General features: G+C 50.9%; 1 protein-coding gene across 3 annotated transcripts in view; it reads left to right on the top strand.

Moving 5' to 3' along the window:
* Positions 1–27,602, top strand: part of AGAP1 (ArfGAP with GTPase domain, ankyrin repeat and PH domain 1) — a 552,897-nt gene that overhangs the window by 24,777 nt on the left and 500,518 nt on the right. The window contains exon 1 of one of the 3 annotated variants that reach the window (XM_027117554.1): positions 1,821–4,478. The exons of the other annotated variants lie outside the window; for them this stretch is intronic. Coding sequence (XP_026973355.1) covers positions 4,433–4,478 — 46 coding nt within the window. The 5' untranslated portion in view covers positions 1,821–4,432. Of the gene's footprint in view, positions 1–1,820; positions 4,479–27,602 lie in introns of those variants that run through there. 3 annotated transcript variants of the gene reach the window in all.

Genomic DNA, 27,602 nt, shown 5'->3' with positions numbered 1-27,602 from the left:
TTTTGCAGTGTTTCAAAGAGAATGGAATGGGTTCATTGGTGACTTTTCTTTAAGATGCGCAAACACCATGTGTCAACTGGTAAGCAGCTTCAGACATTCTAAATTCCTCCTTGCAGATGTAAAGGCTGGAAATTAAACATCCAGGGAGCTGGGAAAATGCTAGAGGACAGCGCTGCCTTTTAAGTGTTCACTGAAGTGAGATAGTTTTCAGAGCGCGGGTAGCTGAGTGATGCGGCTCGAGGGCCTGCTAGGTGCAGGGAGAAGTCGCTGGGCTGCCTGTGGGCTTGGGATGGTGACAGATGGCTGGGCTGCCTCAGCGCTCGGGCTCCAGCTCCCCCCCTCCCACTTGCCCCGGGACTTTGCCACTCCTCCCTCAGACCAGGTGGTTCCGGGAGGCACACACTCGCCTGGCCTGGGCTTCCTTCCTCTCCCGGCCTTCGTCCCTCAGGGCACAGGGACCCCAGCTGCACGCATGCCTGGCAGCAATAAACACCCCAGAACGCTCTGCTCGTGAGAGGAATGCCTTTCCTGACTGTTCTACTCTGCTCCCCGAGCCTGGGAATAAAACAGAAATGCTGTGCCCTTGCCTTCTCTCATACCCGGGCACATTTTAATTTGAACCTCCCTCCTGGCATTTTCTGCTTTTACTCCGTCATAGTAGCTATTGATTGTGGGGCATATAGTGTGTAGTGTCTAAGGAGAGTGTCTGAATGATGTCTGGTCTTGCTCTTCCTGGCTGTGTGCTTTTGGGGAAGCCGTTTGGATTCTGACCCTCAGTTTCCTCCTACTTTACTTGGAGGAAGTGAGTGTCAGCACCTGGTACCCTTAGCTGCTCTTCCCGCTGACTCTCCCCTCCCCACCCTCTGCTCAGCCCGAGGTCTGTCGAGTGGATGTACGTTCATTCGCCCCTCGGGAGACTTCAGATCTTCTCCGTGTCCTGGGGGTCAGCGGGGGGATGCTCAGCTTGGGAGGGCACACTGTGTGGAGGGTGGTCCTCCCCAGGCTGGGTCTCCGCAGTGGGATTCACCCTCTCTAACATGGTTGGCCCGAAAGCCAGCCGTGCAAATGCTGCTGATGAACAGTTGCCGGCAGAAGCATCCTTGGTCCTGCAGGGTAAGATCTGACTGGCTGGGGACACGGTGGCGTATTGGAAGGGCTTGGTGTCTGTGTCCGTCTGCAGGGTAACAGACTGTCCCAGACCGGGGAGCTTAAGAAACAGACATTTATTGTCTCACGGTTGTGAGGCTGGAGTGCGAGATCAAGGTGTGGCCGGGGTTGGTTGTCTCCTGCGGCCTCTCTCCTTGACTTGTGATGGACACCTTTTCCCTGTGTCCTCATGTGGCCTTTTCTGTGTGCACATCTCTGGGGTCTCTTTTCTTATAAGGACACCAGTCCTATTGGATTAGGGCCCCACCCTTAGGACCTCATTTGACCTTATTTACCTCCTTAAAGGCCCTGTTTACAGCCGCATTGGAGGTTAGGGCTTCAACATAGGAACTTGGGGGGTGGGGGGACGTGATTCAGTCCATAACAGTGTCCTTCCCTTCCCTGGCCTCCCTGATGTCACCCGTATGTGGTACCTGAGCATTTCTTCATCACCCACTCAGATGAGGGCTCCGACTACACAGCCGTCTCCGCTACTGCAGGTATGGGGGGCCGCCCGCCCTTGACTTCCAAAGTGAATGGAACCAGGAAACTGACTTTCTGAACCTGAGATGAGCTATTTATTTTTTGTCTTTATTATAACGTATAATATCTTTACTTCTTTATTAATATTTTTATTTACATTATGTTTAATTATATTTAGCATGTCTCTGTATTTTATATGTTTATTATAATTTTATCTTAATTGAGGTTGCAGAGACTAATTTGTACTGGGAAAAAAATAATAGCCATGAGGTTACTGTTTTATAAAAAATGTAGAAGAGTATGTTTAGATTCAAGCAGTTTTTTAAAAATATAAAACAGATGATAAAAAAAAAATTTGTTTAAAGAAAGAAGCGTAATGAAAAGCAGAAGTGATTGTTCGCAGTGAGACTTAAGTGCAGGGATGCCTCCCGGGGTCCCCCCCACCCCCTTAGGGTTATTGCCCCAGGGGCAGGTGAGAGGATCCAAGCTCAGCCAGGCCTGGGCCCCCGGGGCACGGAGCAGGAATGAGCCCAGCAGCCCATCCTGTGAGCTTGGCCCAGAAACGTGGTCCAGGAGAGAGCGAAGGGCCGACTCTCTCCCCTTTGCCTGAAGACCACGGCTCTGCCACATCCCCCCTGCCACGTTTAGTTCTTTCTGTAGCTCTGGCACTCGGTCCAAGCAAGAACAACGGTGCATCGAGTCGTACCGTGCAGCTCCAAACCCAGCTTTGGACAGTCTCGCGACTTCGATTATTCTTTCATCTATTGTCTGTGAATGCTTTTAAAAAAGGATTTTGGTAAAGAATTTAAAGGTGACAGAAATAAAATCAGCTGTCAGCCCAAACCCCATACCCCCTAAATGGTGTCCTTCAAGATGTTTTGTGTTACGCCCCTCCCCACCGTTGGCTTGCTGGAATTGACTTTGATCCCCGGTGTCCTGACACGGGAGCCAGGCTGGCAGTTGCAGGTCAGTGCTTGTCAGCTGTGCGCAGTAGCCTTTGGGAGTGGTGCGGAGCGGAGCTTCAGCTGGTGTCCCCTGCTGTAGTCCAGAGAGACGAGGGCAAAAAGAATGGTTATTCACTTTTAAATCCTCAAGATAGGATGATTTTTTGCATCTTAAACCAGAGGGACGGCATAGCCATCAGTAACGGGATCCTTAGGTCACCTCATTTCCAGGCCGGTGACGCTGACATCGCTCCTTTAGTGCATCTTGCCCCTCTGCCCTTGATCCTCCTTGAATTCATAGCGACAGAAGGCCCCCGCCAGGAGAATTGTCAGAGCAAACCACCTTGGCACGCTTGAAACCGGTACTGTTAGCGATAGCAGTTTGCAGGTTATGTGACATGAATTATGTTAATCAGCTTATATTTATCAATTGGTTTAATCCTCAAGTGACTCTAAGACGTAGATGTAATTCTCGACTTAGAGATGAAGGAGCTCGAGACTCAGAGTGGAATGATCATTCATTTCCCTCCCTAAGGAGAAGGTCTAGTGTATGCATAGAAAATAGAGAATTGTGTGTACGTGTGTGTGTTTTCATGTGTATATACGTTGGGTGTGCATAGTGGGTGAAGGTAGAAGAAAAGTCTAGGCTTGAACTTTTTGAGTTAAGTATTGCTTTCTCAAACTTACAGAGCAATTCAAACACGTCTAATGTATAGAGAATAGCATAATCCCCTCCCAGATCACCCATCAGCCAGCTTCAATAACTACCAACCCGTGGCCAATCTTACTTCCTTGAGACACCCTGCCACCCACCAATACTATTTTGAAGCAAGTCCAAGACATCCTGTCATTGCATCCATAAATATTTCAGTGTCCATCTCCAAAAGAGGAGAACTCTTAAAAACAAACAAAAAGTGCACGTGACCACGTCACCATTATCACACTTAAAAAATGAACCATTTCTTAATATCATCACATACACAGTTGGTGTCCAAATTTCCAGTTGTCTCAGGAGTATCGTAATTTTTTTTTTTTTTCAGTTTCTTTGAACGGGGATCCGAATAAGGTCCTCGCTGTGCGGGTGGTTGATGCTTCCCCTGAGTCCCTTCCAACGTGTGGGGTCCGCAGCGGTCTTCCTTCTCTTCCTGTGGAATAGATTTGTTAACAGAGCTGGTGCGCCCTGCGGCACTTGTTGGTCTGGAGTTTTTGGGACCACATCCCCTTAGAATTATGTAACATGCCGCCTCTGTGTTTTCCTGTAAATTAGTGGTTGTGGAGGCTTGTGTTGACTCCAGTTCTGGTTTTGTTTGGCCAGACGACTTCCTGGGTGGAGGCCGGGCTTCATCATGGGATGGACCTTTGAGTTGTCTTTCTTTGATGTGAGCAGTACCTAATGGTCATCTTTCGGATCTGTTCATGCTAAGAGGTTGCAAACTGGAGGTAGGTCTTGTGATTTTGTCATTCATTCTTTCCAGGTTGTTGCAAAGCGCTTGGGAAGGAAGTGTTTCTTTCCCGGTGCAGATCTAGTCTCTGCCTGCCTCTGGGGCATATGGCGATTGCTGGTACATTTCAGGGGGATCTAGTCTGTGCCTGCCTCTGGGGCGTGGTGATTGCTGGTACATTTCGGGGGGATCTAGTCTCTGCCTGCCTCTGGGGCGTGGAGATTGCTGGTACATTTCAGGGGAAGGCAGCGGTTTCCCCCGCGCCGCACCGGGTTTGTCAGTACCTAGATGAGACCCAGGCTGGTGTGGATGGCGCCTCGCTGGGCGCTGGCTCCTGGGAGCGGGGTCCCGGTTTTCCACTCAAGGGTGGGAGCCATCTGCTGAGCACCTGCCCCAGCCCTGGTCACCTTCACCAAGATGAGCTGTGAGAAGTGTTTTATGGCGTCCAGGGATGAAACAGCAAGTGTGTACCCAGGGGCAGAGCTGGCCGGACTGGATGCCCATGGGGGAGGCACCGTGTGGGTGGACGGGGAGGGGGTGGCCGGTGTCCAGACAGCCTTGGTTTGAGTGCCGCTTGGACCTCCCTGTGACCTCGGCGGCTGGCGGCATTGAGCTCCACGCCCCCGGCGTCCAGCGGGGACGATGCCGCCCATTTCCTCTGAGTTCTGTGCTGAGTGTCCAGAGGGGCGATTCACGCCAGCGCTGAGCACAGCGCCTGGGACGGTGTAGATGCTGCTTAATCTGTGTTCCTAGTTCCGAGCGTAAAATGGTTGTGACAGTGGGTGGGGTGGGGGGGGCACCACTGTCACGTGACAGCTGGCTGAACTTGGCTCCGCGTGGCTAGGGCGGCCGACCCTAATCCCAACGACACCCACGGATGTTGGTTCCGATTAGAAGTCCTGCTCAGAGGGAGTGAGCGTGTCCCGCCAGGGTGAGGCGGGGGATGGCTCAGGCCCAAGATGTAACCTTAACGGTACAGGGTGGCTTAAGCAACTCCCGGTATACTTTGTACGCAGGCTCCAGGGGTGGTGGAAAGGGGTGGAGGCAGGTCTGGAGGCTTTGAGCTGAGGATCTGGAGAGGAGAGGATGCAGGTGGACGGCTGCCCGCAATCTCTTGTCAGAGGACGGAGCCTCCGTGGTCCTGCCCGCGAGTCAGCGTGACCCGCATCCTCCCGCCATATGCCCGAGGCCTTCCCCCAAAGGACGAGCTGGCTGTACAGCCCTCACCCCTCCCTTCCAGGAAATGTTCTTATCACACAAAGCGGGGAAACAGAAGGTTGTACTGGAGAGCCTGCCCAGCAAGGCCCTGCTCACTGACTGGGGGGTTTGTTGGGGGGGGGGATGTACATCCAAGAGAAGCAGATGGTGGGCAACATACCACCCTTATCGACCTCACTGGGCACATCTGGGCCCCAAGATGACCAAGGGAGGAACTCTAGGGATCCTGCGTCTCTTTGGATCGATTCTTGGATATTGCTGGCTAAGTATGTATTAAATCCTAGATAAACTAATTCTGTGTACAAATTCTAGGTAAAATGTCTTCATGGCAAAATAGGAGTTTCCATTTAAAAAAAAAAAAAGAAAGCTTGAAAATGTATCAGGTATTCCTCCTGAGTCTGCACAGTGTGAATGCCATTTTAAAGTTTCAGGGTTAAATTTCTTAAGGTGATGAGATAAGGCAGGTATGAAATTTAACAGAGAACATTGAGATTGATCCCTTTAATGGACTTTACCCCCTTTTTTGGGGTGGTCACTGTTGAATGTTAAATTTCTGTTTTACGTCGGGGTCTCCTTTGAAACTGGAGGTATTGATGTGGTCTTCGGCAAATGTCTCCATTGCAAGAGAGAAGACTAGTTTATAAAGTGGGCAAGCTGCGTGGGAGTTCTGTCCGATGGCTGTTTTAAAAAGTCAAGGCCACTTAGCCGCGTGGACCCAGAGGCATAGCTGGGTTGTCCCGGTCGATGCAAACCTGGGGACCAGCTGTGACGGACGTCCACAGAGCAGCCCCGTGGGAAGACCTTCGGTGTAGCACAGATGTCCTGGCCTGTCTCCTCCCAGGGGAAGGCTCGGGCATGGCTGTTGCCTTGTGATTCATCGCTGTTTACTTGGAGACCATGAGTTAGATTTTTATTTTTTGCAGCAAGAAAATCACTTGAAAATGTGGAATATCACCCTTGTATAATCCTGTGATAGAAAACAATTTACATTTTAAAAAAAAGAGCCTCTTGTGAATGAGTTACGGTAACAAGGAATGAATTATTTGGAGACGAAAAGAAAAACCTTCACAAAGCATACATTTAGAAGCAGTAGGAGCTTGACAAGATCGTTGTGCGTAAATTAAAATCAGAAGGAGATGCGGATGAGGATGTGAACTGCAGGGCCTGTGTGAGAAAGTTCACCACCAGCCTGAGGTTGGAAATTGGACGCACTTGTTGCTTCTTGAGGTGGAGAATAGTGATGATGTGTAATAAACCTAAAAATTAATGGAACACTTTTCCTTGCAAATTGTAAATGAATGTGGGTGAATTCTTGTAGCATTTATCCCAAAACTGTACAGGCAGACTTCCACTGATGGAATGAAACCGTGGAAGTGATAGAGTGGATTGTTTTGGGAAGCATTTCTCTCCGTACTTTTGGGGTGGTGGCGGTAGTCTTGTTTTTCTTCTGAAATGGAAATACTGTCAGGCTTCCAGTCTTCCATGAAACTGTATCAAGCGAAAGTAAAGTAGCAATTCTTCTTTATCAACTTAGTGTTTTGTTCATGGCAACAGTGATCAGTAGGAACCCGTATGGAATGGGAGATTGCAAAATCCCCAGGAAACCGGAAATGGGGGGTGGTGTGTGATTTTAGGAGGAGAATCCAGGTTGTCAAAGCCACTGGCCAGACCTGATTCTCAGTGTGGAGGTGTGGCCTGGGATGTATTTAAACTGACCCAAGTCAAGAAATTATTAATAAGTGGGGAGAATGCCTGAAAAACAGGCATCCAGTTTTTTTATATAGAATTTATTAAAATTTATTTATTTATTTATTTATTTATGGCTGCGTTGGGTCTTCATTGCTGTACACAGTCTTTCTCTAGTTGCGGCGAGCGGGGACTGCTCTTCATTCCAGTGCGCGGGCTTCTCTTACTGCAGTGGCTTCTCTTGTTGCAGAGCACGGCTCTAGGTGCGTGGGCTTCAGTAGTTGTGGCTCGCGGGCCCTAGAGTGCAGGCTCAGTAGTCGTGGTGCACAGGCTTAGTTGCTCCGTGACGGGTGGGATCTTCCCAGACCAGGAATCAAATCCATGGCCCCTGCATTGGCAGGAGGATTCTTAACCACTACGCCACCAGGGAAAGTCCCATCCAGTTATTTTATTTTACTTTTTTTGCGGTACGCGGGCCTCTCACCTTTGCGGCCTCTCCTGTTGCGGAGCACAGGCTCCAGATGTGCAGGCTCAGCAGCCATGGCTCACGGGCCCAGCCACTCCGCAGCACGTGGGATCTTCCTGGACCTGGGCACGAACCCGTGTCCCCTGCATCAGCAGGCGGACTCTCAACCACTGCGCCACCAGGGAAGCCCCATCCAGTTATTTTTAAACAGACTATTAAACAGACTGCTTAAACATTTGTAATTTGTGTTCATTGTAGGATTATTCAAAGTAGAGATGGGGGAAAAAAGCCCATAACCGAGCATTTCAGGATGTCGTATTGAGGTTTTTTCGCGTGAGTTTCAGATGGTCTTTGCTTGCTTCCTCTCACATCTTACAACAGAGGCTCTTATGGTGCTCAGGTCCTCAACCCTTGTTTTTAATATCCGGTGATATAACTGGAGCGTCGCTACCAAATTGCATGTGTGTTATCCTTTCAAGTGAATGGATGTTTCAGAATTAGCCACACTCTGTTGGGCATTTAAGGTGCTTGAGTTTTTGCTGTTCTAAACAATGCAGTAAAGGATGTTTTCATAATAACAGCACTGAGCATTATTTCTTTGTGATGTCATCCTCGATGGGTGATTGTTCTATCAAAGTTTTTTTTTTCCCCAATAAAAGTAATGTATTATTGCACTGATGCCAGAAAGTTTGTACCCATTTATCCTCCCATGAGGAGAATGGACCCTCCCTTCCCCACCCCACACTTGGGCATCGCACTCCAGAGGGAAGGGGTGGAATGGGGTGGCCTTTACTAGCCCGGCTGCTGGACCAAGTCTGTCCTTTCTCCCAGCAGGCCCCTGGGACAGACTGCCACCTGCACACACGGGTCATCCCCACCTTCCGCCGCTATTTGTGATCTCTTAGGCTTCATAAGGGTATTGATTATGGACTTTTCATTTCAGGTCTGGAACTGGAGAGTGGGATGGAGAAGTTCCCAAAACTCTGGGGAAAGTAAACGCACAGTGTGTGGGAGTTGCCTAGGGAGAGACGGCTGAGACTGTCATTGTCATGTAGTCGGTGAAAGATTGGCTTCTCAACAAAGTGTCTTTGCCCAACTTACTTCTTGCAGGAACTTTGGAAGAACACGTGTTTCCATCCTTTGTGAGCTTCGGCGTGTGCGAGCAGCCTTGTGTGTGATGAATAGTTTTGATCACAGTTTGGCTGTCGGTTACTTGATTGTTCGACTGTGTATTTTTCTCGTTCCTTCCCTGTCTGCAGTGCCGATGGTTTCCAGGTCCCCTCTCTTGGGACTCTAACTCTGTGTGGCGAGTGGCTCCAGGCCCTCGCTCTGCTGCCTGGTCAGATTTCTGCTGCACTGTGAGAAAGCCCCTTTGCTGCCTCGTCATAGGTAGAGCCCTGGTCCTTTTATGTTATGGGGAGCAATTGTTGTAAGTCCTCTCCAGGGAACTCGGACTTCTGTACCGTGTGCTGGAGCTTGCCCTGGGCTGGTGGTTGTAATACCTACAGTTTAGTGGGCATCAGCTGCATGTGAAGAATTTTATGTGTATTGGCTCCCTGTTATAATAATCTACAGAATTCTTATTATCGTGGCAGGTAGGGATTAAGAGACTCAGAGAATACGAATGTCATGTAAGGTCCTACAGGTGGTGAGTGGAGAAATCAGGCTTGGTATCCAGGTGTGCCTGACCCCAGAGCCCATGGTATCCATTGCACATGGTATCCATGGGACACGGGACAGACATGCACAGCCAGCATCAGACTGGGCAGCTCCAGGGAGCTGGTACAAAATGCTTGAGAGCTCGGGCCAAAAGACTTCAGCTCGCCATGTCTGAGAGCTAGAAGGGAACAATGAACCTCTGCATTCAGGTTATTCTCATTATTGTGCTAACCTGTCCCCACCTGGCATCCCCTGTGTGAGGTGCACACGTTGGCATGTGAACCTTCTTCGGGACCGTCATGCGTTTCATCCCCTCGGCCTGGCCTGTGTGAGTCAGGGCTGTCGGCAGTATCGGGAGTAGAGGTTGAGCAGTGGGGGAGAGAAGGGAAGCTGGGCAGGCAGATCTCTGGCCCCTGGCTGCCCACCGGCGCAGTTGGAGGAGGGCTCGGAGCTGCGATGGGGCAGTGATTGGGCTGGGCGGAGGCTGTGTGTGCCTCATTGGGTAATGGGATGGGTTTCAAGAATCCTTGTTCTCTAGGACTCGGAAGGTTAGGGTAAGGTGTGTTGCATCCTTACTCTAAGGTGTGTGGTGTTGGAGGCAAGTAGGGCTGGGGAGGTGAGAATCAGCCCCCAAGTACCAAGAAGAGGAGGCCGGGCAGCCTGCCATCTCATGCGTCTTGTCTTTGTCAAGATGTTCACCATTTATCTCTGAAGTGGGCAGAGCTGGAAGCCTTGAAGATTGTGTCGAAGAAAGGATGTGAGTTATAAAGTGCCTGTGATACCCCACTGTCGTGCTACCAGGGGGTCCAAAAGACGCAGTTACATCCAGAAGATGCAATTAGGGGTCAAATTGTTGCCAGGTTACTAAGCTGTCCGGAGTGAGTGCGGCCAGTTCTCGGTGTCGGTGTCTCAGACTTCATTACTGAGGTCTTCCACACACTACTGGTTTGCTGTAAGACAAATGTAATATCCCCGTAGACTGTGCTTTACTCCATGTAGCAAGTAGTTCCAAGGGCTTTCACAGGGTCCCTTGTGACCTTGGTCCGGTATTAGTTTCCTGTCGCAGCTGTAACAAGTCACCCCAAACTTAGTGGCTTAAATCGACATAGATTTATTCTCTTACCGTTCCAGAGGTCAGAGTTCCTAAAATTAAGGTGTTGGCAGGGCCGTGCTCCTTCTGGAGGCTCTAGGGAAGAATTCATCCCCTGGCCTTCTCCAGCTTCCGCGGGCTCCGCGCACTCTTTGGCTGGTGGTCCATTCCTCCATCCTCGAAGCCAGCCGTGTAAAATCTTCAGATCTCTCTCTGATCGCTCCGTCCATCCTCACGTCATGTTCTCTATTTCTTCTGCTTCCCTCTTCCGAATTCTCAGGACCCTCATGATGACATTGGGCTCATCCGGATAATCCAAAATGTTCCCCTATTTTAAGAACCTTCACGTAGTCACACCTGCCCAGTCCCTTTTGCCATGTAAGGTGACGTAGTCTCAGGACTTGGGGGTTAGGACGGGGGCATCTTTGGGCGGGGGCACGTTTCTGCCCACCGCAGTCCCCGGGTCTGTTTCTCATCCGGGCCAACGTTCCTGCAGGCAGTTCTTCTCCTGCCATGCGGACGGGCCACACCCGTCATCACTGGGCTCCTCTGTTCACACGGGATGGCGGGGGGCGGGGGGGCACTGTGGAACGTCAGGCTTTCTGGCTCTCTCTGCCGACTTCCACTTCAGTTTAGGAAGTACAGTTAGCAAACGAGTACCGATTCTGGGCAACCGTCGCGACCTGTGAACGCACGTGTACCACAAACCTAGACTCCGCACGAAGAGGCTGATTTTGGAATCCCAGCTGACCCTCCTTGTCCAGACTGAAGCCTCTGGCTGTCCTGCACCGACTGGGGTTCCCCCTTTTTGCTGGGGAGGCAGAGCTCTTCTTGCAGGTGGCCTCGCCCCCTGTCGTCGGCGTGAAGAGGCCTTCTTGCTCGCCTCGCCACAGCGTCCTCGTGGCTGGACCTGCTCCTGTCCCCTCCTCCACTCCTGCGGGAACACCAGTTATCCTTGTAGCCTCGCCCAGGGTTGTGTGTCCTCATCTCCTGGACGGTCTTCTCTTGTCAAGTCCCATAGCTTGTGACCGACCCTCTTCACGTCACCTGCCACTTTCTGCCTTGAGATGCATAATGAATCGTGCATGGGTCCTCGTGGTGGGACAAGGTTACTGGGAGGCCCTGGTTCTCTGCCCACCTTTACCTCTAGGTAAGCAGGAGCCCTGACCCTGAGAAGTGGTACCTTCATTAGATTGTTCACCCGGCGGATGCTTGTCCAGGTTTTAGACTTTTCAGCAGGAAAAAGAGAAAACAGAAAAGGTAGAGTTGATCACAAAGAGGAGAATTTGCAGGGAATGAATCAACCGTTTTTCTGATTATTAACAGGTTATATGTTCAATATAGAGAATGTGGAAACTATAAAGAAGAAGAAAAATTGCCTGTGATCCTTCCGTCTGGAGGCAACTACTGACTCCGGGGAGGTTTTCTCCTTTTCCCACCTTGGTGTTTTATGAGGGTTGGTAAGTGTCACGTAAGCAATGGTGTGTCCAGTGTTTTCCTACTGAGTCTTTGTTACAATGACATTTTTCCCATGTCCTCGCCTTTTCATCAGCGATCTTTTTCATGGCTGCATGATATTTAAGTATGTGGATGTATTGGAATCGACTCATCCCAAAGTAGATTTAAAAAAAAAAACAAACACCTTTTTGAGTGCATCAAATAAAAAATGACAAAAATTAATATTTTAAAACAGATGAAAAGAAAACCCAGAGTCCCTGTGCAGTTTACCCCCGTCCCCTGCCTGTCTGTGGCTGGCAGGGTGTGTGCCGGCCTGCTCCCTCCTGGTCCTGGTGAGTGGACGGGGGGCCATGATCCTCCGCATGAGCTGTGGACACTGGGGTCTCCCTTCCGTTCGGAGCCGCTTCTGTAAGTTGGCAGACACGGGTGTTGCTTTCTTTGGTGCAGTTGTGTCATCGGTGCTTCAGATCTGTCATGGCGGTGATGGAAGGAAAAAAAAAAGAAGGGAGCCATCTATGGTTACTGATGGTGGAAAGGAAAACAAAATCAGACAGAAACTGTTTGTGAGGCGCCAGTATAATGAGAGTGAAGGGAGATAGAACACACCGTGAGCAGTGAATGAGCATCCGAAGCAGGGAGTTACAGCCGTACTTTGGACGTCTTTGCTTTGAAAGAATTATTTTTCAATCTAGTCATAGTTCACTAAATATCAGAAATGATCAAGTTCATTCAAAACCACAGTCAGTTGCATTCTGATGAGAGAGGTTTTGACTTCCTTCCTTGTAGAGCTAATGAAGATGCAAATGTTTGTGGCAGGCAGGAAATTATGTAAGAAATCGTAACGGCCAAGTTTTCTGGACCAGACAAGTGGAGAACGGTCCTAGGGAGGCGTGTGCATCCGTTGCTCGTTGTCATCACCATCGCGTGGAAGCACGTCAGATAATTAGAAACCAGGTGACATTTTGTGCTAAGCATCACAGCAAAGATTTTGCTTGGAATGTTGACCAGAATTACGCTCTGGCTGAGACTGAACACGTGGCAGGCATCCTACACCAGTTCTTAAAATCATCAGGCAGAGGTTTTATTATATTTTTTAGGTCTTTGTTCTTCTGTCTTTTGCTTTAATGCAAAGGAATGCTCGGAGAATGGCACTGGGAGGCTGGTACCAAGTCAGCTTTGGGATTTTTCTCTAGTGTGGGGACCGATCTGCCCCGCTGCCCTCTCCCATTGGCTCTTTTTTTTTTTTTTTTTTTTTTTTAATGGCTCTTGACTGTACCGTTTTTGTCTCCATAACCCATGTCAGCTTCAGGGCCATTTATTTACCTTCTTTGATGAACGTTCGAAACGTAATCAAACTAGAAGCTTATTGATATACACACATTCATGTGTGAATTATGTTATTCCATTTAATCCTAACACATGCCCTCTGCAGATTGTCTCCTTAAACCTCAGGGATGCCCTGTGCCTCGGTTTCCTCATCTCGAAACACCAGGGGTAGCGGTGGTACCTCCTTAGAGCAGTGTCTGGAAATTCAAGTACGGTAATTCGTGGAAGTGTTCACAGCAGCCCCCCGCACACATCAATGCCCAGGAATGGCGGCAGGCTGCTGTCTCTGTCTCTTTCTCTCTCAAATTGTCAAGGCATCTTGTTTTAACCTCATTCTGCCCTGTCTGGGGTTCCTTAGATGAGTTCTCAGTTGTAGTATTGACCTTTTCTACAAAAAAAGCGCAGCGAAGCCCAGGAAAGTGACAGCAGGAAGCCAACGCCAGCCTGCAGCTGTAGCCCAGGGGTGCTTTCCCCCTGCAAATGCCTTTGGCCCATTTCCTGGTTCCGCTGTGCTGGAATTCGGGCTTGAATGTCAAGAGACCAGCTGTTGACATGAACGGCTTTCTGCAGCCAAGGGTATTCCAGGACAGCCGGGCTGGTGCTGGCAGGAGTGTGGGGAGGGTCCGGTGCCCCCAGCGCTGCCCGGATGGTCTGTGCGCACACGCGTGTGCCAGCCTCTGAAAGGAAGGGCTGTGTGTGCCGAGCAAGTTCATTGAAGAGGGTGTGGAGGTTGCCACTGTCGACCCTCATTATGTCCTCACGGCAAATGAAATGAGAACTTGACCGCCCCTCCCCTGCGGGATGAATGGATCTCAGAATAGCATCTTGGATGGAAACAGCGCCTTGAACACTTGAAACGCCGCCTCTTCTCTTTATCCTCCCCTCTCTGTGTTCTCCGCGGCGGGCGGGTAGGAAGTCGCGGTGACTTCACTTCGTGGTGAAAGTGTCCTCAAAGACCCCGGGCCGGGCTGTGCATCCTCGCTGGCTCGGAGCTGCGGCCCTTTCACGTGCCCGACTCTTCCGGGCTGGCACTCTCATTCCAGAAGAAAAGGTTCTTGGCAGCCTTGAACAAGCTTGCATGTTCACGCCTAAGTGTGTAAGTGAGCCAGTGTGCCCCTGATGAGCTCAGAGGGTTGGATCTGGAGGCAGGTTTGCTGGGAGGACATGCCGGGGCCTGGCTCTGCACATCCCTGCCGGCCAGAGGTCGGCTTTCTGGAACCTCTTCCACAGGGGGAGCACGCGTTTGGAGCTTAGGACCCCGGCTGCGCTACCTTGAGCTCTCCAGGGTTTGGCCGCAGAGGCCTTTCTGGCTTGTCCTGTAGGACTCAGACCTTTGCTTCTTCCCTGTTACTCACTTGTCTTCCAGTGAGCCCCACCTTTTAATTTTAACTCTTGTAATGCTAAAAGCGCCTTGCGTTTTTCCTGGCTTTGACTTTTTTTTTCCATCAAGAATAATCTCTATTTCCCTTAGTGGAAAGCTTAATAACACATCAAGGACAGATCAACTGTTCAGTTTCCCATGAAAACTATCTCCCTTTCCTCCCTATGGGGAGGGGGTGTCTGCCTTCGCTGTGGCCCTTTCTCATCTGCTTACAGCACAGACACACGGAGCCTGGTGTGTGTGCACGCACATGTGTGCACGTGAGAGTGTGTACGGGTGTGGGCGCACATCCCTCACACAGGACACTGTGTCCAGTCCTGCCTGTCCCCACCCTGGGTACCTTGGTGCTTACTGCATACGGGGCCCAGCACCCCGTGTGTGGGAACCAGGTCCCCCGGAGAGGAGGGCTCCCGCTGGAGTCTCACACCGCATTGTTTAAACTGTGTCCAGTTGCAGGCGTTGGGGGATCAACAGTGAACAAACAGGTGCGAACTCACCTTCCTGGAGCTAATATTTTTGGGGTGGGTGGAGCGTACAAAGCCAGTAAAGTACTACTTAAACGTGCAGCCAGTAAGAAGGACAAGGAAGAGCACACAGCAGGGAAGGGGTGTGAGTGTGTGCGTGTGGGATGGGGGGTGTTGAAAGTGTAGTGGCCTCGTGGAAGGCCTGGCCGAGAGGGGCAACTGCCCGCAGCCCTGGATCAGGGTGCACTTGTGGATGGAGAGGTCTGGGCGGGACGGACTGAGCTTCTGGGCGGAGCCCTGAGCTGGGAGGGGCCCCTGACGCTTTAGGAACAGAGGGAGGCAGGGGAGAGGGCTGACGCGAGCTCAGAGAAGCAACGCGGACCAGACGAAGCGGGCCCTGTGTGGGCCGAGTGGTAGCAGGGAGAGGATGGACTCTGGCGGCCGCTGGGCCCCAGGGAGAGGGTAGCACTGCAGTGACAGCACAGCCTGCGTTCGAGTGTCTGCTCCCCACTGCCGGCCGTGGGTGAAGTAGGAGAAACCCGAGGAGCCTGCAGCTCCCCATGCGAACACTGTCACTTTGAGTGTAATTATCACATCTAGTATTAACAGTGCTGGCCTGTAGGAGCTTTCAAGTCCATATTATTGAATTCTGAATCCAGTCCAATAATTCTCTCAGCAACTGAGATACCATTGACTGCGGGTCATGGATGTTTTAAGGCCAAAGTCACCGAGTGATCCGGGGACTTGCTGCTGGAAATCACTTGCTTTTTTTTTTTTTTTTTTTCTCTTGCCCTCCTTTTTTTCCTGCGTGGCATTAAGTCAGCCACATTAAAAATTTTGTGCATCTGTCATCGGAAAAACCAGCATGCTTTCCCCTGCAGAGCAGGCTTGAAGACTTTTTCTAATATATTACACCAGCCACACGAAGTGGCTTCAGGTTAGCTCTTAATTCATATTTTCTGCAGCTGCTAATACGCCTGATAGTCAGAATTGTTGCGCATTCGAGATAAAAACTAAATCTCAGCTTATGCCCTGCCTCCCAGGAGAAACTCAGAGAACAACTGTAACGCCTAATCCATATTTTGATGTTGAAAAGAAAATAGGTTATAGGCTTATTTCGAGCCTTTGGGTGTTTATGGTTGTGCAGGCTGGGTGTCCCGACTTACAGTGTAAAATCTGAATGTCCGGCGCAGGGACCAGATTGGTTTCTGGCCGATGCATATGGTGCCTGTGATGGGGCGTCATCCTATCTTTATGTGCTGAGCGTTATTCAGTCCCAGAATGCATTGGATTGTACGCAGACTGTCTGTCCGGGGATGTGCTGACCGACTTCTCTCCCAGGCTTTGGAGGAAAAGCCCCAGCCGGCGTGTGTGTGGGCGTGTACGTATGTACGCTTGCTCACTGCTGCACAGAGGATGGGGGCATTGCTCCTGAGCCCAGGGGTCCCGTTCTCTGGAAAGTTCTCTCTGCACAGGTTTCTGTGCCCCTTGCTGGGTCCCTGTGGAGTGCCTGGAGCAGAGTATCACCTGGTGGTCCCTCCTTCAGCGGGAGCTACCCTCTGCCTCCTTGGTCCTGACCGAAGCATCTCAGTCCATCAGCCCTCCGCGTAGGGCCTCCTTTCCCACCTTCTCATCAGCGTTCCCTGCTTTGGATGAGTTTGCCTTGTGGAGGACACTTTTGAAGTGTGTTTTCCAAGGTAGGATTTAGTATTCCAGAGCAGAACAAGGAATACCAGTGGGGGGGGGAGTCAGATTACCATAAGGAAAAAATAAGAGGAAAGATGTTTTTTCAACGTACTTTATTATAGCATTTTAACGCCATTTAAAGTCACTGGAAACTGATGTTTGAACCTGCGATTATTTTATTATAGCGTTTTAAACCTTTTTTTTTTTTCCTGGTGGGAGGCAGAAAGAAAAATTTGGTTGGGTCTCATCAACCACTTTCTGAAGTGTGAGTTTTATTTTTTTTTAATTTTTTCAAAGAGCCTTACCCTTTTTTTTTCTTAATTTAATTAAAAAAAAATTTTGGCTGCATTGGGTCTTCGTTGCTGCGTGTGGGCTTTCTCTAGTTGTGGCGAGCGGGGACTACTCTTCATTACGGTGCGTGGGCTTCTCATGGCAGTGGCTTCTCTTGTTGCAGAGCACGGGCCCTAGGCGCACAGGCTCAGTAGTCGTGGCACACGGACTTAGTTGCTCCGCGGCATGTGGGATCTTCCCGGACCAGGGCTCGAACCCCTGTCCCCTGCATTGGCAGGCGAGTTCTTAACCACTGCGCCACCAGGGAAGCCCCGAAGTGTGAGTTTTAAATTGTTTATTTATTGTTCACAGAGAAGCAGCAGCTACTTTCTTACGTGCAAACTTTCAGATATTATGAAAGAGCACAGTGAATCGGCACGTATGCTTGCCTTTTCCTGATCGAAAGTCCTGGTCTCCCTTGGTATGGAAGACCCCGTGCAGCATTGCAACAGTTGGTCTGCAAACTTCCAACCGCATTTAATAACTTAGGCTTTGCACAGCTTCTCCTTGGAGAAAGTGTTAGGGGTGTTTCTTCTGGGGCTGAAATTTTATGGTGTGTTGTGTTGTTTTTGCTTAAAGAGGCTAGCACGGAGAATGCAGAGCATAGACAGTGCTTTGGAATCTTGAAATGTGCCAGGTAGCTGATCTCTTAGGGACTTTTTCTAAATTAACCCCACACTCTTGAGATATGAGGATGGATCTTGTCCCTGCCCGGGGCTACCTGGGGAGGGGTTTCTGGCTCAATTAAATTGAAGGACGCTGGTCTCCTGCCTCCAACTCTCGGTCCTTTTCAGGATGCCATGCTTGGTCCTTCACGATGAGTGGCCTTTTTTTAAAAAAAATTATTTATTTTATTTATTTATTTTTGGCTGTGTTGGGTCTTTGTTGCTGTGCGCGGGCTTTCGCTAGTTGTGGTGAGCACGGGCTACTCTTTGCTGCGGTGCACGGGCATTGCGGTGGCTTCTCTTGTTGCGGAGCACGGGCTCTAGGCGCATGGGCTTCAGTAGTTGCGGCACGCAGGCTCAGCAGTTGTGGCACACGGGCTTAGTTGCTCCGCGGCATGTGGGATCTTCCTGGACCAGGGATCGAACCCGTGTCCCCTGCATCGGCAGGTGGATTCTTAACCACTGCACCACCAGGGAAGCCCGAGTGGTTATTTTTTGTGTAGAACCTACTTTTGTAATTTTCCTGTCCACCCTCCGTCCCGTTTTCCCCATCAGGTGGGAGGGAGGAGACGGAGGTGTGAGGTGGCCCTGGAGGTACCACACTGTGGGGCAGAGGTCACTGAGGTCTGTCTCATGTCGAGTCCTCCTCCCCCTGGTCATCTGTCTCTGAGAAGAGAAGCTTCGATGAAAGGTGTTGCAGCGCATGATTGCAGCGGCGTCTGCGTGGGGTGCGTGTTAGTGCTGGGTGCCCATGGTGGGTGTATGGGAGCACATATGAACGAAGACTGCGGGGCAGCCAGGGAAATGTAGATTTCTGACCCACTAGGGTTTTGGGCGTAAGAAGTTTGGGCCTTTCAGTCTGGGTCAAGGAAGCACCTCGTGCCTGCACTGGAGATCCACTTTGGTCCTCCTGGTCCTGAGTCAGGCCCAGGGAACTGTGGACACCAGTCCTGCCCAGAGAGCCATCCGCATCCTGCTTCCTCCCCAAGGGTCCCTGGAGAGAGGAGCAGGCAGCGGACGAATGGACGCAGGTGAGGACACTTCCCGTTGGCCTCCTTTTCAACCCTTTTCTCTATCCTTGTTGAGGAGAGAATGTCGTTTTCACTGAATAAGATCAAAAAGGAAAAAGAGCCTGGTTATCAGAAAAGCACAAGAAATGATGCTTTTAAGGACTGGGGAAACCCTCTACTTACTCTCCTGGGTGTGCTTTCTTTGGAGGGGAAGAGACTGGAGGAAATCTCTGCAGAACCTCACAGTATCTGAGAATGAGAGTGAACAGATCTTTGAAGAGGAGACCATGATGAAGGGAAAAAAGCACAGGAGGATATGGCGTTACCTACAAAGGTCGCGTGTTTATCCAGTTCGTGCCTCACAGCGTAAAAGACAGGAGGAGGCACTCAGGGCTGGTGCACAGTGTTGTGGGGAAAAAGGGCTTCCGGTACTTGGGGCACAGAATACACAAGTTGCGGATTTGGAGGGATGTTTGTAGCTAATTTCTACCCAGCATGGTTCTCTATGTGGTCGCTCAGTTGCTTGAGCAAGGTCTAGATAGACCTAGACTCGAGGAGAATTTATTTCTTAATAAAGTAGTACTCGCGGGACTTCCCTGGTGGCACAGTGATTAAGAATCCGCCTGCCAATGCAGGGGACACGGGTTCGAGCCCTGATCTGGGAAGATCCCACATGCCGCGGAGCAACTAAGCCCGTGCGCCACAACTACTGAGCCTGCGCTCTAGAGCCCGTGAGCCACAACTGCTGAGGCCTGTGCATCAAAACTACTGAAGCCTGTGTGCCTAGAAGTCCGTGCTCCGCAACAAGAGAAGCCACCGCAGTGAGAAGCCCACGCACCGCAACGAAGAGTAGCCCCTGCTTGCCACAACTAGAGAAAGCCCGCACACAGCAACGAAGACCCAAGGCAGCCAAAAATAAACAAATACATAAATAAATAAATAAAAATAAAGTAATACTCGCAGTGGGGGGAAAAAGGAGTATAAATATCAAAAGTAATTGTGGCTAATTTCTTTGCGCTCTTCAGGAAGCTTTCTCGTCTTACGTAAGCATGGATCTCTTGCTCTGTAACGGTGAAGCACATTTATTTTATCCGACAAATGACTGTTGGACACAGTCTTGCAGCAGGTCACGTGGATTTGCCTCACGCAAAGGACAGTGAACACAAGCAGTAGGTACAGATTAGGGAACAATAAGGTGAATGCCTGCATTCTCCATCCAGCTGAAGAACCATTTTACAAAAACCTTCGCAGACCCCCGTGTTCCCCTCCCCCCCCAGGTAACCACTATCCTAAATGTTCTTTTTGTTGTTCCATTTCTTTCATTTATGGTTTTGTCATTTAATGTGTCTCTCCCTAAAATCTGTATCGCTTGGTTTTGCCTGTCTTTGTCAACCTCATGTAAATGTAATCCACCTGTATGTGATTCTCTGCCTGGCTTTTCTTGGCTACACATGAGTTTGGTTACCGTGGTGCGCTAACTCACATAGCTCTGGTGCTTTCATTTTCACTGCTGGATAGAATTCCTGTGAAGAGTTACAAGGCGTGGCCACCATTGTGGTTCTGTCTGATTCTTTCTGATGGCTGCATCATTTTGTCCCTGCTGACGCTGAATGTCATGTGACATTTTTTAAATGGATAAGGGCCCAGATGGTGAATGGTCACTGTTCCAGGAGCGAAGTTGATACTCTTTGTGGAAGCAGGGGTGTTGCTCTTCAGGCTGGAACTGTTTGTGTATCTTTCACTTTGATTTATTGCAACAAATCTTCAGAGCAAGGACCCAGGGAGCAAAGTGCAGTTCAAAGAGTGGGTTCCCGTAGGCTGGTTGCCAAAAGCCGGAGGTCAGGTGTTAGAAGCCCAAGAGCAGGGATCCATCCTGAGCACAAGGGCCAGGGCCAGGGTTGGGGTCTCGACCTTGGCCTCAGGGAGCCTCTCCTTGTCTGCACACGTGGGAGTGGAAGTGACTCCTGAGATGAAAAGGAAGCAATCAGTGGAGTTTGTTTCCTCCTGTGGTTTCAGGCAGCACTTTCTCTATCAGATCAAAAGAGCCCATCAACTCCCAGCCTCCATCACCGAAAAATAAAATCTCATTTTCTTTCTGATAATACCTGTTCACTGTTTTAAAAAAAACAAACAAAACAAAACGCTACCAGGAAAAAAATCCATAAATTCTCATCACCCATCTGATACTAATACATGAATTTGATGTGTCCACTCGTTTTTTAAAAAGTGCTTATGAGGGCTTCCCTGGTGGCGCAGTGGTTGAGAATCTGCCTGCCAATGCAGGGGACACGGGTTCGAGCCCTGGTCTGGGAAGATCCCACATGCCGCGGAGCTACTAAGCCCGTGAGCCACAACTACTGAGCCTGCGCGTCTGGAACCTGTGCTCCACAACGGGAGAGGCCATGACAGTGAGAGGCCCGCGCACCGCAATGAAGAGTGGCCCCCGCTCGCCGCAACTGGAGAAAGCCCTTGCACAGAAACGAAGACCCAACACTGCCAAAAATAAATAAATAAATTAAAAAAAAAAAAAGTGCTTATGAAACTATATATATTTTACATGTAAATGATCTTAAAAAGAAAGTTGAATTTCTCTGAGACTTTTTAAAAAGTTTTCCACATTTGCTTTACTTATGTATACGTAAATTTTTGTGTTTTTTCGTTTGTTTTGTTTTGTGTTTTGTTTTGTTTTCCTGCACCTGCATTGCAGGCATCCTGACACTTCAGCATCAGATGCTGCCGCTTGTACCTCCTCAGTATCCACTGACCATAGGACATTAACCCAGTGCCAGTGTCCCGTGCTGGCCTTATTCACAACCCTCACTTGCCCACTCATCTCCCAGGGGCTTTTAAGAAAATTGTCAGCATTTTACTTTCACCTGCGTGAACTGAACTGCCAGGAGGACCAAACTGCAGCTGGGATTTTGTCGCTCATTTTCAGGACTTGGGCGTGTTCTGATCAGGTGCTCCCGTTACACCCACGTGCTGGCTTTTCTTCAGGACCCGTTGGGCGAGTCAAGGCACTGTCCTTCCCTGGGCAATGTGGCTCCCACCCAGTGTGATGGGCTGGATCAGTCCCCTTCCCCAGGCAGCTCTCGGGGACAGGCTGGGCCCCGAGGAGGAGGGCTGGCTGTGGCTCCACCTGAAGGAGCTCAGGGTCACCGGGAGGCTGTGACGGAGGATGGGACCGAGCAGGGGCAAGTGCTGAAGCATCAGGAAGAAGCACCTCTGGTTAGGATGTAGCCAGTCTTCAGGACACAAGGTATCGGCTTCATTGCTATTAAGTTTCCAGTCCTGCGGAGCATGCTCAGTGGGAGATGGTTAAATTCGAGCCTGGAATTCTGGTAGATGTTCCATCATTGCGTATGGTGAGAATTACTAGCTTTGCCTCTTCACTGGGAGACTGTCAGAGCATCCAGGTGAGAGGTTGGAGGAAGGATGCTGCTGGACTGAGCTCCAGGGCAGGGGCTGTCTGGCCTGCAACTGTGTCCTGCAGGCTGGGGGGCTGGGATGAAACTATACTCTGCAGCAGGAAGCCTTCTCCAGGGCTGGCCTGACCGTGGGCTGCCCTGTTGCTTTCCCTTTGAAGTTTAACCTCTCCCGCAAAGATCTCTTCAGCCTTCAAGTCTGCAGTGCCCCCCAGCTTTGCCTTGCCTGGAGCATTGGTGCTTGGAAAGGTCATTTTCCCTGGTCTAGAAACAAAGTATGTCTGTTAACTGTGACCACCTCCAGAGGGTGCAGACCCTGTCATGACAGGGAAGAACCCGGACATGGTCACCCTGAAGGAAGGCAGGGCCAGCCTCTGACCGGGCGTTGGGGTCGGAGTGCCAGCACCTTCTTCTACGGCAGGTACCCTGACTCCCTCAGGGGTGTGGCTTTCTCCTTGGTGGGGTTAGATGATAAATTTTTTTTGTTTGTTTTTTTGCGGACCTCTCACCGTTGCGGCCTCTCCCGCTGCGGAGCACAGGCTCCGGACGCGCAGGCTTAGCGGCCGTGGCTCACGGGCCCAGCCGCTCCGCGGCATGTGGGATCCTCCCGGACCGGGGCACGAACCCGTGTCCCCTGCATCGGCAGGCGGACTCTCAACCACTGTGCCACCAGGGAAGCCCTAGATGGTAAATTTGACATGCTGTTTCCGAATGGATTGAGCAAAAGGTAGTGATTCTGTTTCTGCACCTTTTTCTAGCAGCTTCTTGAGCACTCTTCAGCAGGGTAGACGCTCCTGGGAAGAGCAGGAGCTCTCTTCGTGGAAGCATCATGGCTCTGCCCTTGAGAGCGGAGAGTGATCCTATGACAAGAGCCTCCTGGGCTCCTCCAGTCCCTCGTGCAGCTACAGAATAATTGCGGCCGTGACCACAGCCGAGAGCCCCGCGGTGAGCTCGGCCTTACATGTGTGCAGGAGCCTCGGCCACTCGGAGCCCTGCCTGGCCCAGCAGGTGTTCTCTGGGGTGTCCAGTGGGAGCACGTGCCCTGAATGCATGACCTCGGGGGCGATCACAGGCCGCATCTGAGACGACGTCCGCCGGGGGCTTGGCAGCCTTTTTCACAGCGGAGCCTGCGTGTGCTGCCCTCCCCCTGGCACTGCTGTGACCTGAATTCGGCTGGCTCAGGCCATGCCCTGGTCCTCGGGTGCTGGCTCTTCCGTCACCTCTCTCTCCCTCCCTTCAAGGAAGCATGTTTGAATACAGAGTGACCCAGGGGGGAGACAGTTTCATAAGGCTAACCTTGAAGGTGCACAGATGCTTCACAAAACGTGTGAGTGGCCATCTTGATGAGTGATGACTGATCACTCAGATGTGAGTTTCACTGGTTTCAGGAGCTTGATGGGAGTGAGTGGCAAGAGATCTCCCATCTAGTGGTCCAAGCAGTGGTCCGTCAGGCATCGGGGCAGGAGAGAGCAAAGCCAACAGAGACACAGAGGATGCTGCAGTTTGCCTTTGTGAAAGCTGTGCAGGAACAGTGGGAGATTTGTGCCCCCTGGAACCGCTCACGAGGGCCCCGAGTCTGCAGGGATTGGCTTTCCCCCTCTAGAAGGGTGTGTGTTCAGTTTCTGTTACGTAAGTTTTAGAAAGAAGAATGCTCTCTGGGGCGTGACCAGCCTTTCTGAGGTAGAAATAGGATCCTTCTCACAGTCAGTGGGGCTGGAAACAGGCTTCGTTCACCCCAAGTCAGGCTCTCAAAGCATATGGGGGCCGAGCACCTGAGCCTCTTCCCCTGTTAGTTACAGCGAAGTAACCCAGATGTGCGAGGGACTGTTGCCTGACACCCTCAGGGTGGGACAGTGTGTGCCTGGCCGGTTGGAAGTGCAGAAGCCTGCTGGACACCCGTCCCCATAGCTGTCAAACTCGAATTTCTGGTTGATTAACCAGGAAAAGCCTTCCTGCTGGAATGTCGGCTCTAGGGAACCTTTTGTGTCAGGTTTCAGAGTTCCTTTGTTTCCTCCTGGTTAAGACTGGTCCAGGGTCACGTTACCTTCTTCTCAGTGGTCCTGTAGTCTGTGGGTGGGGGTTTTTGATAGTTTTAAACTTTCGGCTTGAGTTAAACCAATATTCTAGTGAGATGAGCAGTCATTCCAACGCACGGATCTGTCTTCCACAGCCTCTTTTCTGTCTCCTCTCCCTTACCCTGGTTTTCGCCATTTTGTTGTTTAGATCATCCTCTGCTCGGGAAAAGGAGACGCTGTGTTCTCAGCGACCGTGGACACTCCCAAAGCTGATCCGAAGGACCCGCCTAGGTTCAAAGGGCTTGTTAATAATAGGGCTGTTGGTGGAAATCATCTTGATTCGGACTTCCTTGTCCTGTTGAAGGTAGTGTGGTGTGAGTGAAAGGAAGGGATGATTATTCAGAGGCTGTGCGTTTCAAGGAAACCATGCATCCGTTCCAGCTGCAGTTCCGGAGGGCCAGTGAAGGAAACCTTAGTTCGAGCTTTACTTGGAGGAAATCTGAGGCTGAGCTGAAACCTACCTGGTGTCTTGCAACTGCCGCTGGTAAAGCCGGGGAAATAGTAGATGGCATTTTCTGCTTCTAACACATGGTGAGATTTAGTCGACCTCAGTAACTGCCTCCTGAAGCCATTTACTTCCTGCAGACGTCGGGCTCCTTGGCTGTGGGGAGGCCGTGTCACTGTGGTTAGCTGGAGTTGTCTCTGCAGATTCTGCTTGTGGGACCCAGCACATTAGCAGCTCCAGTGCCCCTCTAGGGAGCTGCCCCGGCGGCTCCAGCTCTTCTGTCTTCAGCAGTGACACCCTTTTATTCTGGCCCCATTGGATGTTGCTTTGTGATGGGTAGACTGGACCCTGTTTGCCTCTACTGGTCCTCACGGCGCCAGGGACCAGAACCACCTTTTACGCACCCTGTTATCTGCCGAAGCACCAAGTGTTGGTTGGTGCTTACTGAGTACTTGTTGGATACAGAGCATGAGAGAGGTCGAGGCTCCAGTACAGGTGGGGCGGGCAGGACCCAGAAGGGGACACCCCGACCCTGGGGGACAGGGTGGGGGCCACGCCCGCTGGCAGAGCGGGATCCGTGCTTGTTTCTTCAGCAGCCCAAGCTGCTTGTAATCCCTTTATACAGTGCATTCTCAGTGGTGGTGAAAATTGGTTCTTGAGAGGAGAAAAAACAAATCCTAGAGATGATGGTGGTTTTGGTGGGCCACAGGATGTAAACAGGTGTATGGTATACCTCTGCTATTAAAGTTTCATGGGGGAGAGCGATTAGGGAAAAAAAAATCTAAAAAGGTGTTTTAGGACAGGTAATACTGAAAATTGAATTAAGAAGCTCTCTTCTTACCACATGAGATTCTCACCTGCAGGCCCTTGTGCACGGAGTCCTCTCTGCTGGACTGTCTACCTCCCCACCCCCAAGGCCTTGGCTGGGACCTCCTCATTCTGCAAGATTTGGCCCAGGCTTTGCCTTACATGGGGAGCAGTTTTCCACACTAGACTGTAATGGTCTGTCTGTGATGGAGGGGGTCAGAGGGCAGAATTTCAGGGACATGGGAACAGCCGTCACCACAGCAGGCCAGACCAATCCGGGCTGTCCCCCTAGAGCTCAGGTGGTTTTTTGCCTCGTATGTGAAGGTCACTCATCTGAGCCGAGAGTGGAGCTGCAGGGAATCCCACGGCTGAGTGCCCAGCAGGCCCTCCACCCCCAGTGGGGTCATCCTGCTTCTTCAGGGTCTTGATTTTCAGGGGCAGAGGGGACAAGAAAAGTGGAGGTTGCAGTCTAGAAGGAAGGAGCCTGGTTGTAAATTAGCCAGGTTTGAACTCCTGGTGGTTCCTGGCAGCCTAGCAAGAGAAGGAATTCTGGTTCCAGAACCATGCCTGGGATCAGCACATCTGTCCTGGATCTCTGTTGAGAAACAGGGCTGGGGTCCTTCCAAGGTGACTCTGGTTCCCAGCCAGGAATCAGGTTATTTCCCAGCTGATGGTGATGATGCCAAAGATGGGGTGGGAGCTTAGGGGTGGGTATTGGGGGTGATGGCGGTGTCTTTGGGGATGCCAGCGATGACTTGTCTGATTTCACCACCAGTCCTTCAGTCCAGCACACGTGGGTGCCCTTGTGTGGACCCGGACAAGGAACTGCTGGTCCGAGACCTCATGTGCTCCTCCGTGCCTGGAATGCTGCTTTGCCTCTCTGGTCTTCAGTTTCTTCTGTGACAGAGTGAAAAGATTTTATTTATATGCTGCTGTGAATCTTGAATCAGATTAAAGAAGGTTAACGAGAAGCAAGCAGTTTGCAGGAGCAGGGCGAGGAAGCAGGCCGTCTGTGGTACTCGACGCGTGGTCCATGTGGACCTGCTCTGTTACCCAGAGAGCTGTGCAGAGGTGAACCGCGCCAGCAAAAAAAGACACCTTTGACCGTGTAACAGAAGACACAGGTTTGAGGACGGTGGTGTAAGATGCACCTCAGAGAGATGCTCCGCTTCTCATCAGAGAGCGGCGGTGATGGCAGTGGTGCACTTGGAGATTGGGCCCCAGGGACGTGGCTTAGCCACGTGGTACCCCCGCTGCCAAAGTCACACGCTCCTCTTGTGATTCAGAAGGCTTTGAGAAATCTTTTAGCAAACCTTTGCTCTCATATCTTAGGTAACTTTTGCTTCCCAACGCCTGAACAAAGCTCCAGGCAGTAGTAACATGTTGCCGTATTGATTCTTCTAGTGGCTTTCCAAACTCCCATAGCGTGACAGAGTGACCTCGAGCTCCCTTGCCCCTCCTGGTCGTGGGTATATGAACACTGCTTTACTGCTCAGAACATCTATAACATAATAAGAGACACAAGTCACATTCTTGCAACATTTTCCATCTGCCACCCTAGGAAAACTACACGGAGATGAATGAGGCCACAGGGTGTTAGAGGCCACACTTCCAGCCTGGCACGGGCCAAACCCGTGGGTGCCATGAAGTCCATTAACACAGAGATTAGCGAGCCCTAGGAGAGCACGTCTGATGGGAGGGGGAGTGGGCCTTCAGTGTTCCTGTTTGCTGGCGTCCCTGTGGCCTGCCTTCATGTGATTCAGGCCTCTCCCCTGTTCCCCACCAGCCTCCCAGATTCAGCCTGGGGCTTGTGTGGGGTGATGTCATGATGAACATGCATCTCGCGTGTTCCATGTGGAAAGGAGTACGTTTCCTCCAGGAAACACTCAAGTCCCCACCTCCCAGATAACCGCATCCTAGCTTGTGTGAGTCCTTTAGACTGTGGGGTGGCCTTATTTCACCTTGTCCCTGTGACAGGCTGGACTTGCGGGCGTGGCGGTGAACTTGGGAGTGGAGGCAGCAGGCAGGTGCTCAGTGTCTGTGCGTCGGAAAGAAAAGAGCCCAGTGGAATTCCGGCGGGCGGTGGTTTTGTGAAAATGCGTGTGCAGTAGTAACAGGTGCAGTGAATATTTGTGACCCAAGCCTTGGGAGGTTAGCTTCTGGCTGCCACTTCTGCCCAGGTGTCATGAGAAATAGTGAATATTTCTCATGAACATTGAAATACAGAATATTTATGTCTGTTTTAGAGCAAGAAGACAATCGGAGCGATTGCTATAAGGTTCCTGTTAGTTCCAGAGCGAAGTCCGGCGCCTCAGGCATTAATTCAGTACTCAGCCGGTGGACTGCGGTTTGCCTTCGAGGGAAGGTGACACGCTAACCTGGTGGGCCTGGGGTCC

Source organism: Aethalodelphis obliquidens, unplaced genomic scaffold, assembly GCF_003676395.1.
Source record: "Aethalodelphis obliquidens isolate GAN/ISIS:26980383/991018 unplaced genomic scaffold, ASM367639v1 scaffold2, whole genome shotgun sequence".
Lineage (NCBI taxonomy): Eukaryota > Metazoa > Chordata > Mammalia > Artiodactyla > Delphinidae > Aethalodelphis > Aethalodelphis obliquidens.
This window is presented reverse-complemented; position numbering and strand designations above follow the sequence as displayed.